This window comes from Euleptes europaea, chromosome 19 (genome assembly GCF_029931775.1).
Source record: "Euleptes europaea isolate rEulEur1 chromosome 19, rEulEur1.hap1, whole genome shotgun sequence".
In the NCBI taxonomy this organism is placed as follows: domain Eukaryota; kingdom Metazoa; phylum Chordata; class Lepidosauria; order Squamata; family Sphaerodactylidae; genus Euleptes; species Euleptes europaea.
In genome coordinates this window covers 1,593,607-1,608,084 of record NC_079330.1, presented here as the reverse complement: position 1 = coordinate 1,608,084, position 14,478 = coordinate 1,593,607, and the positions used below count along the sequence as shown (strand labels likewise).

At 51.1% G+C, this 14,478-nt stretch overlaps 1 protein-coding gene across 1 annotated transcript; it reads left to right on the top strand.

Moving 5' to 3' along the window:
* The first annotated feature begins 5,685 nt into the window (after positions 1-5,685).
* On the top strand, positions 5,686-14,090 carry TAS1R2 (taste 1 receptor member 2). The gene is made up of 5 exons (XM_056865051.1): positions 5,686-5,961; positions 7,699-8,466; positions 9,267-9,479; positions 11,857-11,977; positions 13,162-14,090. The coding sequence occupies exons 1-5, from the start codon at positions 5,701-5,703 to the stop codon at positions 14,088-14,090; spliced, it is 2,292 nt and encodes a 763-aa protein (XP_056721029.1). The 5' UTR covers positions 5,686-5,700.
* The last annotated feature ends 388 nt before the right edge of the window (positions 14,091-14,478 follow it).

Sequence of the window (14,478 nt, the reverse complement as noted above, 5' to 3'; positions counted from 1 at the left end):
ACAGTATGTGGGCTCCATCCCGTCATTTCAACAGCCGAGGAAAGACAGATCTCCCCTATGCTGAGAAATCCTCAGACGGAGGAGTCGGGCCCCACGGCACGTAGGACTGTCCTGCCATGTGGTCCCCATTCTGCTCTGCTAATGGCATGGAGTGCACATGTGTGCGTGTGCGCGTGTGGGGAGTAGCACACCCTACCCAGTATGCCTAGAAGTGGACCACTTGGCAACATGAATTGCCACTGCCTCCCCCCTGAGTGAGGATGCTCGAATATTTTGTGTAAAACAACCTGTTTAAAATGCAGTGGTGAAATTGATTGCCTACCCTCAGTGTGTGTGTGTGTGGTGCTAAGCTCCCAGTCCTGTTTGTGGTCATGGAAATGAAGTTGGAGCCACCGAGTCCGCAGATGCCACTGAGTGATCTTGGCTCGAAGGCATCAAGTCTTCTTTTTTTGCATTTTGAAGCGGGGAGCTTTCCTGTTGTGGACATGCTCCGATGGGTGTTACCATTCAGTCAGTGCCTTCAGTTCACCCAGCAGTTATCTGGCTTTTGTGACAGCTACGTTTGTACCAGTGAGGCCCAGCCCTGTCCAAAACCGCAGGAAGCCCGAACTTCCAAGAACAATCTTTTAGTCCTTCTGTTGCACAGACGGGGCCTTTGGCATCTCTGCCAAGGGCCCTTTTTATGCTACCGGTCAGTTTTATCCCAGCTTGGGATGTTCCGTGACTACTGTATCAAGGGGAAGGTGTCAACACTCACTTTACTTCATGGGGCGTGGGGGAGGCACGGCTTCATTTATGAGGTCCCTTTGATCAGCCAGCTCCCAGGAAGAACATAGATGTACAAGTGGGTCCCTTTGGACCTGTTTCATAGGAGGTCAGGTAGCCGCAGATGTTTTTATCAGTCCCCTCCCCAGGAGAATGTCTAGTGTATGGCTGGGTGGATGCAGGAGGGGATTGTTTGTGATGGGCTGTTTGTGACCCTTGGTTAATTGCTGCTAATAAAGGATTTAAAAATAGTACTCGGAATGGCTGCAGCGTTGGGACTTTCCTTATTTCGAGCCACTGCTGTTATTTTGGAGTCCTCCTGCCCCTCCCTCGCAACAAGGGACTGTTGCAGGGCCCCAAAAGTGGGTGCGGGAGACAGGTGTCTCACCTGTGTGTTTCCAAATCACCCTTTCCACAGGGAAGAGAAGGGAAATGTATGCAAACAAACCAGATTGTTGGCAATGGGATGGAAAAAAACTGTTGATGCCGACCCAGCGCAATACTGGCTCCGTGGTTCCAGATCTTTCCAAGACCTGATGTGTGGCTTGGGTGGTGGGACCTCGGAGAAGGTCACACACTGCAGAACTGGACTCCTGAGTGCACCCAGAGGATGCGCAACATCCAACAGCTGCCGGCAAAAGGCCTCTTCGGCTGCACAAGAGTGGCTGGCAATCCATCCACATAATAGCCTGTTACGTTTAGTACATCTCTTGGTCACAGTCTTGGTAGGAAAAGCTCCCCTCCCTGGAAAACTAAGCTCAGGTTTCACCTCCTCTCCCCCCTGGATGATCCCCCCCTTTCATGTTCTCTTAGGGAAAGCTGGAGTGTGGCAGCTGGTGATGTGGCCTGGAAGGAGAGACACTCGTGGGCTGGTTTGTAGCGGTGTGTGTGTGTGCGCACAATACAGAGAGGCAAATTCTCTCCCCTCTGGTGGGGTGTGTTCCATGACAAAATTTACTTGGACAGGGGTGATAACCCAGAGAAACTGATGGGAGGGATTCAGGAAAGGTAAATGGGAGTTCTTTATTTTATACAGTGAGTGCTTGTGGAACTCTGCTGCAAGATGTACTGATGGCCACTGGATTAGCTTTAAAGGGGGTTAGAAAAATCCACCGAGGAGGAGAAGCCATTGGCCTCTGTGCCCTCTTTGCAGGCCATCGGGGGCTTTTGGTTGACCATTGTGGGGGGAAAGGATATGGGCAACGTGGACCTCCTGGTCTAATCCAGCAGGGCTCTTGTGATGAAGGAAGGGTCAAGTGCTTTTCAGCTGTGGCTGATCTCAAGAGAAGCCCCCGACAAACTTCCTCAGAAGACTCTTTGAAAGCCTCTTGATTGGAGAGCTTTCAAAAGGGATGTTCCTACTTAGAGCTCTTCTCTCACTGCCCCAGTTCGATCTCTGCAACAGAAAAGTGCATCACCTCCTGAGCATGAACAGAAAGCCTCCCCCCAATGCAAATGTGAGGCCTGAAATCAGTTGGCTGAACAAGCAAGCCACAGGTTTGCATGAAGAGGCGAAAGAGGATCTCGCCAGGTTGGTTTTGAGGTTGAGGTCTGAGGAAATGGAAGGTTTTGAAGTGGATTGGCTTGGACCCCAGATTAAATGTCCCTTATGTTGCATGGAGGTATGTATGGAACTTGTAGGGTTGCCAACTCCAGGTTGGGAAATTTCTGGAGATTCTGGGGAGAGAGCTCAGCAGGATATAATGCTATAGAGCCCACTTTTCAAAGCAGCCATTTTCTCCAGGGGAAGAAGAAGAATTGGTTTTTATATGTTGACTTTCTCTACCACTTAGGGGAGACTCAAACCGGCTTACAATCACCTTCCCTTCCCCTCCCCACAACAGACACCCTGGGAGGTAGGTGGGGCTGAGCGTGTGACTAGCCCAAGGTCACCCAGCTGGTTTCATGTGTAGGAGTGGGGAAGCCAACCTGGTTCACCAGATTAGCCTCTGCTGCTCATGTGGAGGAGTGGGGAATCAAACCTGGTTCTCCAGATCAGAGTCCAAACCACCCCTCTTAACCACTACACCACGTTGGGAACTGATTTCTGATCTCTTGTCAAGAGATCTGTTGCAGTTTTGGGAGGTTGGCCATCCTAGGTGGAAGAGAGCAAGCTCCGAGAGGAGGTGGGGATGTGGCAACCCCTCCCAGCCCAAACGATTAGAAGCCCTCGATGCAAGCCACCAACCCATGAACTTGGCAGCCCCCAATCCAACTCTCCTCTTGCTGTCTGTCTGCCTGTGCTGCAGCAGCAGCCTGTGAAGGAAATGTAAATGCAAGCAAATGAGCAGCACTCCCCTGACGGATGCAAAGCAGCCAGGGCCTTGCCAGGGGACGGAAGGGACCCCGAGAGGCCCATCCATCTTCTGCACCTCTGGCAGCTGCCGGCATGGGAAGTCCCTCCCTGGAACCATGAGGCTTGTTGTCAGAGCTGTGGCCGCCTGCCTTGGAGCTCTGGCTGCTGCGGGGGGCTTCGTCCCCACACCCCCTTCCCATTTCCACCTGGCCGGCGATTATATTCTGGGGGGGCTTTTCTCCCTGCATGCCGACGTGGGGGGCAGCCCGCCCCTCAGCCACTCTCAGGTGCCCGTTTGTAAAGAGTAAGTACTAAGGAGCCGGTGTGGTGGTTAAGAGCGGTGGTTTGGAGCGGTGGACTCTGATCTGGAGAACCGGGTTCGATTCCCCACTCCTCCACATGAGCGGTGGGGACTAATCTGGTGAACCGGGTTGGTTTCCCCACTCCTCCACTTGAAGCCAGCTGGGGGACCTTGGGCTAGACACAGCTCTCTCAGCCCCACCTACCCCACAGGGTGTCTGTTGTGGGGAGGGGAAGGGAAGGAGATTGTAAGCCGGTTTGAGTCTCCCTTAAGTGGTAGAGAAAGTCGGCATATAAAAACCAACTCCTCCTTCTTCTAAGGCTAAGGAATACAGGGGAGGGTTAGAGAGAAAGCGGGGGGGGCATGTGGGGATGAGCTCTTGGGTGCCCAGTTTACGGGGGGGGGGGAGTCTGACCTGGGGGTCTGTCCTGGCCGTTTGTTCATAAATTATGTGGAATTGGGCCAAGCAGCGTAGTGGCCAAGTTTTTAGGTGATACCAAAGTATTCAGGATGGTGAAAACCAAAGTGGATTGTGCTGCGGGAATATCTGTCAGAATTGGGCAAGTAGGCAACTCTCTGGCAAATGAAGCTCAGTGTGGAAAAGTTGGAACAGAAATATCTCAGCTTGAAATATATGCTGGTGGGATCTGAATTGCCTGAAACCGAGACTGAAATAAATCTTGGGGACCTAGAAGATCACGTGATGAAAGCGGCAGCGGAGAAAATGCAAACTCCATGCTGGGGATTATTAGGTAAGGGATGAAGGCAGATCTTGTCCTGCCCCTGCACAGATCCATGGTGAGGCTTCATTGGGAATCCTGCGTACAGTTCTGGTTGCCGTACCTCAGAAAGGACATTGCAGAGGCTGAAAAAGGACAGAAAGAGGTTAACCAAGACAATAAAGGGAATGGAACAACATTCCTGTTAGGAAAGCCTAAGAGTCTAGAGCCTTTTAGTTTAGAAAAAGATAGTTGAAGGGGGGGACATGGTAGACGTTTATAAAATTATGCTTGGGGTGGAGAAAATGGTTAGAGAAAGCTTTTTCTCCCTCTCCAATAATGCTAGAACTGGGAGGGGGAGCGTCTCACGAAGGCAAAGGATTCAGGACAGACCGGAGAAAATATTTCTTTACTCCTTGGGTCATTCGAGGGTGGAATGCATGGCCAATGGACATCGTGGCGGCCACAAGCATAAATGGCTTCAGGAGGGAGGTTAGGCAGATTAATGTGGGGGAGGTCCACCAATGGCTACTAGCCATAATGAGTAGAGGGACCCTTCACATATACAGAGTCAGCAAACCTCTGATACCCAGTGCTAGGAGGCAGCATGAGGGGAAAGCCTCGGCCTCTGTGCCCACCCTATTTATGGGCCCTCCAGGGCACCTGAGGGCCACGAAACAGGTGCTGGACTAGATGACCACTGGTCTGATCCGGCAGGCCTCTTCTGATGTTCTTTTAAAGGGGCAGAAGTCGGCTGGGCTTGCAAGCCAGGCATCATATAGAAGATCCACCTGGCCCAGAGCAATCCTATACTGGTCTTGCAGCAGTAGGGTTGCCAACCTTTAGGTAATAGCAGAAGATCTGCTATAACAACTGATCTCCAGCAGATAGAGATCAGGTCATCTGGAGAAAATGGCCACTTTGGCAACTGGACTCTATGGCATTGAAGTCCCTTCCCTCCCCAAACCCCGCCCACCTCAGGCTCCGCCCTAAAAACCTCCTGCTGATGGCGAAGAGGGAACTTGCAACCCTATGCAGCAGTTCACTGGTTATGGCTTCCTTCTCTCTCACCCCAAGGTCCTTGAGGAATGCACTTTGCAGGGTACTGAGACATTTCACTTAGAGCTTATAACCTTGCCGGGCCTTACAGAACTTCAGTTCCCAGTATTATACTGAAATCTGTGTCAAGTCTTTAGCAAAGATCACACGTGGGTCTACTTGTATGATCTAGGTTTGTTGTTGTTTTGCCTCAGTCCTTGCAGTCCCAACGTGTGTTAAATGTTCAAAAGCTGGCGGGTGTCGACTCAAGATTTTGTAGGCACAGAACTAACCGACATTAAGGGATGCCAGCTTGGCATCGTTTCCTCCTTGGATCAGCCCAAGGTAGTCTGGGGTTCTTCAAAGGGATCCCACCCCTGGGAACTGGGCAGTGGTTCTCAGGTAGGCAGCGGTCTACCATCCATCTTTCCTTGTTAGCTGTAAATAAACCAACAGAATTTGGTTGATGGCGTCTCTGCGGACAACAAAGTTGGCAAATCCAAAATGAGTTGCCTCTCTCTGCCTCCTGCCCATCTCTCAGGTACAAGCTTAAGGTTGTGAGCTACAGCTATCTCCAGGCCATGCGCTTTGCGGTGGAAGAGATCAACAACTCCAGCACCCTCTTGCCAGGGATTTCGTTGGGCTACGAGATGGTGGACGTCTGCTACCTCACCAACACCATCCACCCCGTCCTTTATTTCCTCTCGGACAACCGTTCCCAGCTGGAGGTACAGACTAATTACACTTATTACCAGCCCCACGTCATGGCGGTCATCGGTCCGGACTCCTCGGTGGCGGCCGTCACCGTTGCACACCTCCTGAGTCTCTTCCTCATCCCACAGGTAAGGTCCTGGGTCTCCAGCGAGGGTAGCACTTGGTGGGGCAAACGTGTAGGGTTGTCAACCTTCAAGTGGGGCCCAGAGATCTCTGGGAATTACAACTGATCTCCAGACAACAGAGATAAGTTCCCTGGGAGAAAACAGCTGCTTTGGAGGGTGAAGGTTTTAGTTTTTATTTATTTAGAAAAATTTATTCTACAGACCTGCTTGAAGCTGTGTGTGTGTTAAGTGCCGTCAAGTCGCTTCCGACTCATGGCGACCCTATGGATCAAAGTCTTCCAAAATGTCCTATCTTTGACAGCCTTGCTCAGATCTTGCAAACTGAGAGCTGTGGCTTCATTTATTGAGTCAGCCCGTCTCTTGTTGGGTCTTCCTCTTTTCCTGCTGCCCTCAACTTTTCCTAGTATGACTGTCTTTTCCAGTGACTCTTGTCGTCTCATGATGTGACCAAAATACAAGAGCTTCAGTTTAGTCATTTTCGCTTCTAGGGTCAGTTCAGGCTTGATTTGATCTATAACCCACTGATTTGGTTTTTTTTTTGGCAGTCCACAGTATCCGTAACCCTCTCCTCCAACACCACGTTTCAAAGGAGTCTACTTTCTTCCTATCAGTTTTCTTCAATGTCCAGCTTTCAGCTTGAAGCTACTGAAAACTAAAACAAATCCAAGCAAGGGAGATAATAAAACTATGCTAATAAAAATCAACACAGAGCCGGGGTGGGTGGGGGCGACATCTACTACCTTTGCCCACTGGAGGGTCCCTGTTTTGTTCCTTTTTTAGATTTGTGTATATTTTTTTGTCAACAGTTCACATTCTCTGCTTTTTGCTGCGGATTTTGTAGATTGTACTGTGCACGCTGGCTGTGTTGTGCCATATTTTATGTGCAATGTATAGCTACAACGTGCTTCATTTGTAAATATAATGCTGATTTATTAATGCACAATTAACACTGGAAAATTGTGCATTTTATGGGGTCAATTCATTACGAAGACACAGAAAATTGTGTGAACGTAAAGAACCAGGGGGTGGTAAAATCGCATGGATACCTTCTGCCGGTTGAGGTGTGTCTCTCCAGCAGGGGGAGCCCCCGCTTGATGCAAGACACTTTTTGAGGAAAGTCCCTTTGCTAGTGGGACGGCTGTCCGAGTTTCAACCCAAGGGTGTAAGGGGACAAGGAAAGCCAAGACAGAGGTTTTGGAGTTGAAGCAGTAAAGCTTATGCCTTTAAAATCACCCCTAATCTGCATTGGGATTCTCGTTCTGCATATGGTGTCTACCCTGACCTGGATGGCCCCGGCTAGCCTGATCTCATCAGATCTCAGAAGCTAAGCAGGGTCAGACCTGGGTAGTACTTGGATGGGAGACCACCAAGGAAGAGTAGGGTTATTTTGCAGAGACAGGCAATGGCAAACTACCTCTCTTAGTCTCTGGCCTTGAAAACCCTCCTGGGCTGCCATAAGTTGGCTGCGACTTGACGGCACGTTGCACACAAGAGATGGACTGACTCAATAAAGGAAGCCACGGCCCTCAGTTTGTAAGATCTGAGCAAGGCTGTCAAAGATAGGACATTTGTAGGACATTGATTCATAGGGTTGCCATGAGTCAGAAGAGACTTGACGGGACGTAACACACACATGGTGGCTATCAATTGAGAAGAAAAGGTTCAGGGATGAACTGTGCTCCAGGCCTTTGCAGCCACCCTTATTCATCCTAACAAACTCTCCTCTCCGGTTGCTTCCAGATCACCTTCAGTGCAACCACCCAGGCTCTTAGCGACCCCCGAGACTTCCCTGTTGCTTTTCGCACGATCCCAAGTACGGAGCAACAGATCACAGTCATACTGCAGCTGCTGCAGAGGTTCCGGTGGAACTGGGTCATCGTCCTCTCCAGCGACGACGACTACGGTCAGCAGAACCTGCAGACGCTGCAGGCCCAGGCCACCTGGCCCTGCATCGCTTTCCAGGAGATCATCCCGGTCCAGCGGGCAAACCAGGAAGACGGCAGCATCCATCAGCGGATGGAGGACATTGTCCGCAAGATGGTCCAAAGCACGGCCAAAGTGGTGATCGTCCTGAGCCTGGAGCTGCCTCTCCTGACCTTCTTCCAAGAGGTCATCAGGCAGAACATCACTGGCCTGGTGTGGATCGCGACCGAAGCCTGGGCCATCGATCCCTCAGTGCACAGCATCGCCAACCTCTCGAGCATAGGCACCATCTTTGGGGTCGCTGCTCAGGAGGTCCCCATCCCAGGGTTTGCCGACTTCCGAGTAAGGTTGCCCTCCAGCCCGACTGAGGGAGCCAGAGCACAGGATGTGCAAGGGACATGCAACCAAGACTGTGGCCGATGCCTACCGAAAGCTCGGCAGTATGACAAGAAGCTCCGGGAGACGGGGGACCGCATTGACTTCAACGTGTACTCGGCAGTCTATGCCGTCGCTGAGGCCTTGCACAAGCTGCTGGCCTGCAACAGCTCAGAGGGGTGTCAGAAGCGGAGAGTTTACCCTTGGCAGGTGAACCTCACATGGACACGCTCTTATGCCTTGTGCAAGTAGGGTTGCCAGCTCCGGGTTGGGAAATACCTGGCGATTTCTGAGGCGGAGCCTAAGGAGGGCGGGGTTTGGGGAGGGGAGAGACTAGAGTTGCCAGCTCTGGGATTGGGAAATACCTGGAGATTTCTGGGGCGGAGCTTGAGGAGGGTGGGGTTTGGGGAGGGGAGGGACTTCAATGCCATAGAGTCCAATTGCCAAAGCGGCCATTTTCTCCAGGAGAACTGATCTCTATCGGCTGGAGATCAGTTGTAATAGCAAGAGATCTCCAGCTAGTACCTGGAGGTTGGCAACCTTATGTGCAGGGAAAGTGACTTCAAGGAAATCTCTTGAACTTGTGTTCACTCCCTTGTTGAAGATACCCTCTACCTGCTGCCCCATACTAGTGCATATTATATGGTCAGCCAGTTAGTGGAAGGTAGGGATGTCAGCAGCCTCCAGGTGGGACCTGGGGATCCCCCAGTATTCCAGTTCATCTCCAGACTACAGAGGGTAGTTCCTCTGGAGAAAATTGATGCTTTGGAGGGTGGACTCTATGGCATTGTGCCCCACTAAGGTCCCAGTTCTCCTCAGGCTCCACCCCTAAATCTCCAGGAGTTTCCCAACCTGACGTTGACAGCCTACCTCCACCCCCAGCTGGTAGCCGGGGGCGGGGTGTGACCCAGCAACCCTCATGGAGGGAGAGGAAATCTTGGAAGGAGGCCCTGAGTTCCAAAAACACAACAGCTCCCTTCACAGGTGGTGGCTCTCTTTTTTTTCTGTAGCTGCTGAAGGAGGTGGATGAGGTGGACTTCTCTCTGCTGAACAACACCGTCACCTTCGACGAGAAAGGAGACCCCCCGACCGGGTTTGAGGTCATCCAGTGGCAATGGGATGTCCCTGACCGGCCTTTTAAGCGGATCGCCTCCTATGACTCCCTGCGGGAACAACTGAACATCTTTGTGGAAGACATCACTTGGCACACAACCAACAACATGGTCAGTTATTTGTGCTGGGTGTGTGTGTGATACACGTACCATGTTGGAGACTTGTGGCAAAGCTGGAAGTTCTCTGGTGGGGGGCAAGAGACCCTTCAGTTCTGGAGGCTGAGGTCCAATCAGTTCTTCAAACAGGAAAGGCTGGCTTGGGGCGTGTGTTGTTATGCATTTGCAGCTTTTCACAGGATTGCTCAAGCCTTCGTTGGCTCTCTAGCCTGCACTGGGGATCTGTGCCTAAGCCGTTGTCCTCCTTAGCACCCCCCCACACACACACACACAACGTGGAAGAGGTGTGACAGTCACTGAAATGGAGAGTTCTAATGTGTCACCCTTGGGTGATTCATGCTGATGAGTGACGCTGCTCGTGGGCCAACGGGTCTTTGGCCAGCAGAGGGTCCCTGGCAAATACCTGGTCTTGCCACCTTTGCAGCCCCAGATGGCTAGGAACCATCTCAAAACCTGGCTATGTCAGGGAGAATCCCAGGCATGGAAATTGCAGAACTTTCCTCCTGCCCACCTGTTTTGTAGCCTTTGGGCCTCTGGTTGTCTTAAGTCACTGCTGACCTCCCTGCCTTCCCATCCCCTGTTGAGGTCCTCTTTGCGAGCCATCACTTTGCCTGTGAATTGGTGCCTGCATTGCGGCTCCTTCTTTCATGGGGGGGACGGGACTGTTTGTGCTCCCAGACGTTCTTCTAGGGTGACCGTCTATTCCCCCTCCCTTCCATCGCAGACCCCAGGGTGCCTAATGCTGGTTTTGTGTATGGAAATGCATTGGCATATTCAAATGACGAGCAGGGGTTCGGTTTTCCAGAGGCCTTGGCAAAGGTCTCCATCTCCCATGCTGATTGTGTGTAAATCAGCTATGAGGGCCGGCAAAATCCGGGAATGCAAATGTCATCGTGGCTTTCTGTGCCAAACACTTTCAGCAGTGATTCTTCCGCCAAGGGCAGGCTGGGGACGGGGCCTTCTTGGTTGTGGTGCCCTGTGGAATGCCCTCCCCACTAGAGACGTTGCTGATCGTCACAAGTTCCACTTTCTTTTTATGGTGCCTCCATGATCTGGAGGGGGCTGCCGGCTGCCGGTTTGTCCCTTGACTGTGCTCACCAAATCTGGCTGGTAAAACTGACGCCCGTTTTTGTGTCAATGGCGTGTAAAGGAAACAAGAATGGGAAATTTGAAAGAGGCGGGATGAGAACAGTCTTCATGATCATGTGTGAAAATTAAAAGAAAAGGGAAAATGTATATTCATTATTTCATTGCAGCTAGGTTTTTTTTTTTTTTTTGGTGCAACTTAAAAAATATTTCCAGACATCAGGTTCTCCGGCTTTGTGGTTTGCCTCTTTCTGTTTTGAACGAGTCTTAGATTTCTGCTGGCTTTTGATGCTCTGCAGGATTTTATGCTTTTTCAAAATTAATAAGAACAGTGGGGCTGTGGAATTTGCTAGTACCCCTACTTGATTTACTAGCGCAGATGAGAGTCAGCATGGTGTAGTGGTCAGAGTAAGGAGAAATAAAAGGGCCCGCACCAGTCACAGGAGGTAAAAAATAAGGCCAAGGCTGACGGTGCAAAATAGGTAAAAATATTTTTTATTACTCAGATAAAATTCCCTACGTGTTTCACTCACTTCTTCAGGGGAATCTGTTACTCTTGCAGTGGTTGAAAAACCACTTCAAGACTAACAGATCCCAACTGAAGAAACCTCTTGGGCGAAATGCATAGAGAATTTTATCTGAGTAATAAAAAATATTTTTACCTATTTTGCCCCGTCGGCCTTATTTTTTAATCTTCTGCAATGGTCAGAGTATCAGAATGAGGAGACCTGGGTTCACATCCGCATTCTACCATGAAACTTGGGCCAGTCATACTTTCTTAGCCCAACTAACCATACAGGGTTGTTGTGACGATGAAATGGGTGTGTTCCGGCCCCAAACTTTGGGAGAATTGGCAGGGTTAAGATGTAATGAATGAACAGAGTAGCTTTTGTCTTGCCTGGAGTTCTGGAGTTCTCCCCCTCCCCATCATTTCTATCTGGTGGGGCCCCACGATGTGCTTACGCTCGCAGAGAGCGCCACCAGGTGCCTGCTTTTAAGTAACTCTGGGCAATGTTTGGGTTGCTCCATTTTCGTGCTTTGAGCTCTTTGGAGAAGGGCAGGCCGAGGAGGAGACAGGTGCGATTTGCTCAGGGTGACAAAATCCTTAAACTGGCCTTGAATTTGGGAAGCCTTCACAAGTGATTTGCAAGGGGCCCGTGGACCTCCGGAAGATGATCAAGAAAAGGACTTAATGTATGAAGGAGCCAGATTTGGGACAAACAAATCTGGAACGAAGGGCCAAAGCGGCGCATTTGCAGATAATTTGTGTTGCTCTCCTTTCCAGGCCCCCAAGTCCATCTGTTCAGAGCAGTGCGAACCAGGCCATAAGAAAGAACTCATCGGCAGCATTTCTTGCTGTTTCAAGTGTGTGCTGTGCGAAGCCGGGACATTTTTAAATAAAAGTGGTAAGCCTTCCTTCCTTCCTTCCTTCCTTCCTTCCTTCCTTCCTTCCTTCCTTCCCTCCTTCCCTCCTTCCTTCCTTCCTTCCTTCCTTCCTTCCTTCCCTTCTTTCCTTCCTTCCTTCCTTCCTTCCCTCCTTCCCTCCTTCCTTCCTTCCTTCCTTCCTTCCTTCCTTCCTTCCCTCCTTCCCTCCTTCCCTCCTTCCTTCCTTCCTTCCTTTCCTTCCTTCCTTCCTTTCCTTCCTTCCTTCCTTCCTTTCCTTCCTTCCTTCCTTCCTTCCTTCCTTCCTTCCTTCCTTCCTTCCTTCCTTCCTTCCTTCCTTCCCTTCTTTCCTTCCTTCCTTCCTTCCTTCCCTCCTTCCCTCCTTCCTTCCTTCCTTCCTTCCTTCCTTCCCTCCTTCCCTCCTTCCCTCCTTCCCTCCTTCCTTCCTTCCTTCCTTTCCTTCCTTTCCTTCCTTCCTTCCTTCCTTCCTTCCTTCCTTCCTTCCTTCCCTTCTTTCCTTCCTTCCTTCCTTCCTTCCTTCCTTCCTTCCTTCCTTCCCTCCTTCCCTCCTTCCCTCCTTCCTTCCTTCCTTCCTTTCCTTCCTTCCTTCCTTTCCTTCCTTCCTTCCTTCCTTTCCTTCCTTCCTTCCTTCCTTCCTTCCTTCCTTCCTTCCTTCCTTCCTTCCTTCCTTCCTTCCTTCCTTCCTTCCTTTCCTTCCTTTCCTTCCTTCCCTCCTTCCTTCCTTCCTTCCTTCCTTCCTTTCCTTCCTTCCTTCCTTTCCTTCCTTCCTTCCTCCCTGCCTTCCTGCCTTCCTGCCTTCCTGCCTTCCTGCCTTCCTTTCTTACTTTCTTACTTTCTTACTGTAGTCTGGGGATCAGTGGTAATTCCAGGAGGTCTCCAGGCCCACCTAGAGGTTGGCAACCCTACAGGGCACAGTCAGCCATTTCTAGGACCAGGTAGACCCCTATTGGCCCCCTGAATCCCCTGGCCTCTGGTGATCTGGTAGCTGCAATACCACCCTTGGCCATTCACAGTGGGGGCACCACAGAGTACCAGAAAGCAGGCTGGCATTTTCCTTCTTCCGGCAAACACCCAGATTTCTATGGGGATGAAGACCCTCGGGCCCGCCTACCAGAGCTTCTACTCTGAGATCTCAAGGCCTTACTGACGTCCAGCTGAACCTCACCTTTTCTGTTTTATTTTGCAGATAATTACACCTGTCAATCGTGCCCATCAGACATGTGGTCAGAGCCAGGAAAAGACTATTGTTTCCAGCGGCTTGTGATATATCTCAAGTGGACGGATCTCACCTCCATCCTGCTGATACTCTTCATGACATCGGGCCTGTCGGCTACTCTAGGCATACTGGCCTTGTTTCTCCGTTACTCTGACACGCCGGTGGTGAAGTCCGCTGGGGGCCGTCTCTGCTTCCTCATGATCGCCTCCCTCTCCGCCGGCTTCTGCACCATCCCCTTGTACATCGGTGTGCCGACGGAAGCCAAGTGCATTTGTCGCCAGGCAATCTTCACCTTCTGCATCTCCGTCTGTGTCTCCTGCATCACGGTCCGCTCCTTCCAGATCATCTGTGTCTTCAAGGTAGCCGCCCGGCTGCCAGCGGCCTACGACTTTTGGATGAAGCACAACGGGCAGCAGGTTTTCATAGGCCTCGTCTTTGCCACCAAGTTGATCCTGGTGGGGGTCACCATCTACATGCACCACCCGGCTCCGGTGGAGCCCACCGTGAGCAGCAATCCAGCCGTGATGCACCTCACGTGCAACGCGAAATATAAGTCCAGTATGATTTCAAACAACATCTTTGACATGGGGCTGTCCTTCATGTGTTTCTGTTTTGCCTACATCGGCAAAGCACTGCCGAAAAATTACAACGAGGCCAAGTACATCACCTTGTGCATGATCTGCTACTTCACTTCCTGGGTTGCCCTTTTCCTTGTGATGAACGTCTTCGAAGGGATGGTGGTGACTGTCTTTGGTGCGGCCACTGTCCTGTCCAACCTCTTCAGCATCGCCGTGGGCTACTTCGGTCCCAAGTGCTACGTGATCCTCTTCCACCCAGAACGGAACACCGCTGCTTTCTTCCAGACGGCCATCCAGAGCTACACCATGAGGCAAAATTAGAGATGGGGTCCACCCAGAGAACCAGTGTGGTGTAGTGGTCACAGTGTTGGACTAGGAACTCTGCGTCCGAGGTTTACACACATACACACACCCGCCATGAAGTGTTCTAGGTGAACATGGGTCAATCACACACTCTCAGCTTAGCCTACCTCACAGGGTTGTAGTGAGGTACACTAGGAAGAATTTTCTAGCAGTCAGAACCGGTTCCTCAGTGGAACAGGCTTCCTCGGGAGGTGGTGAGCTCTCTTTCCCTGGAGGTTTTTAAGCAGAGGCTAGATGGCCATCTGTCAGCAATGCTGATTCTGTGACCTTAGGCAGATGATGAGAGGGAGGGCATCTTGGCCATCTTCTGGGCATGGAGTAGGGGTCACTGGGTGTGTGTGTAGGG

Bases quoted from the DNA above. Each gene is read 5' to 3' on its own strand.
- TAS1R2 (XM_056865051.1), top strand. From the start codon at position 5,701: ATGCGCTTTGCGGTGGAAGAGATCAACAACTCCAGCACCCTCTTGCCA. The intron at 5,962-7,698 runs GTAAGGTCCTGG...GGTTGCTTCCAG, and splicing joins GTCTCTTCCTCATCCCACAG to ATCACCTTCAGTGCAACCAC. The intron at 11,978-13,161 runs GTAAGCCTTCCT...TTTATTTTGCAG, and splicing joins GACATTTTTAAATAAAAGTG to ATAATTACACCTGTCAATCG.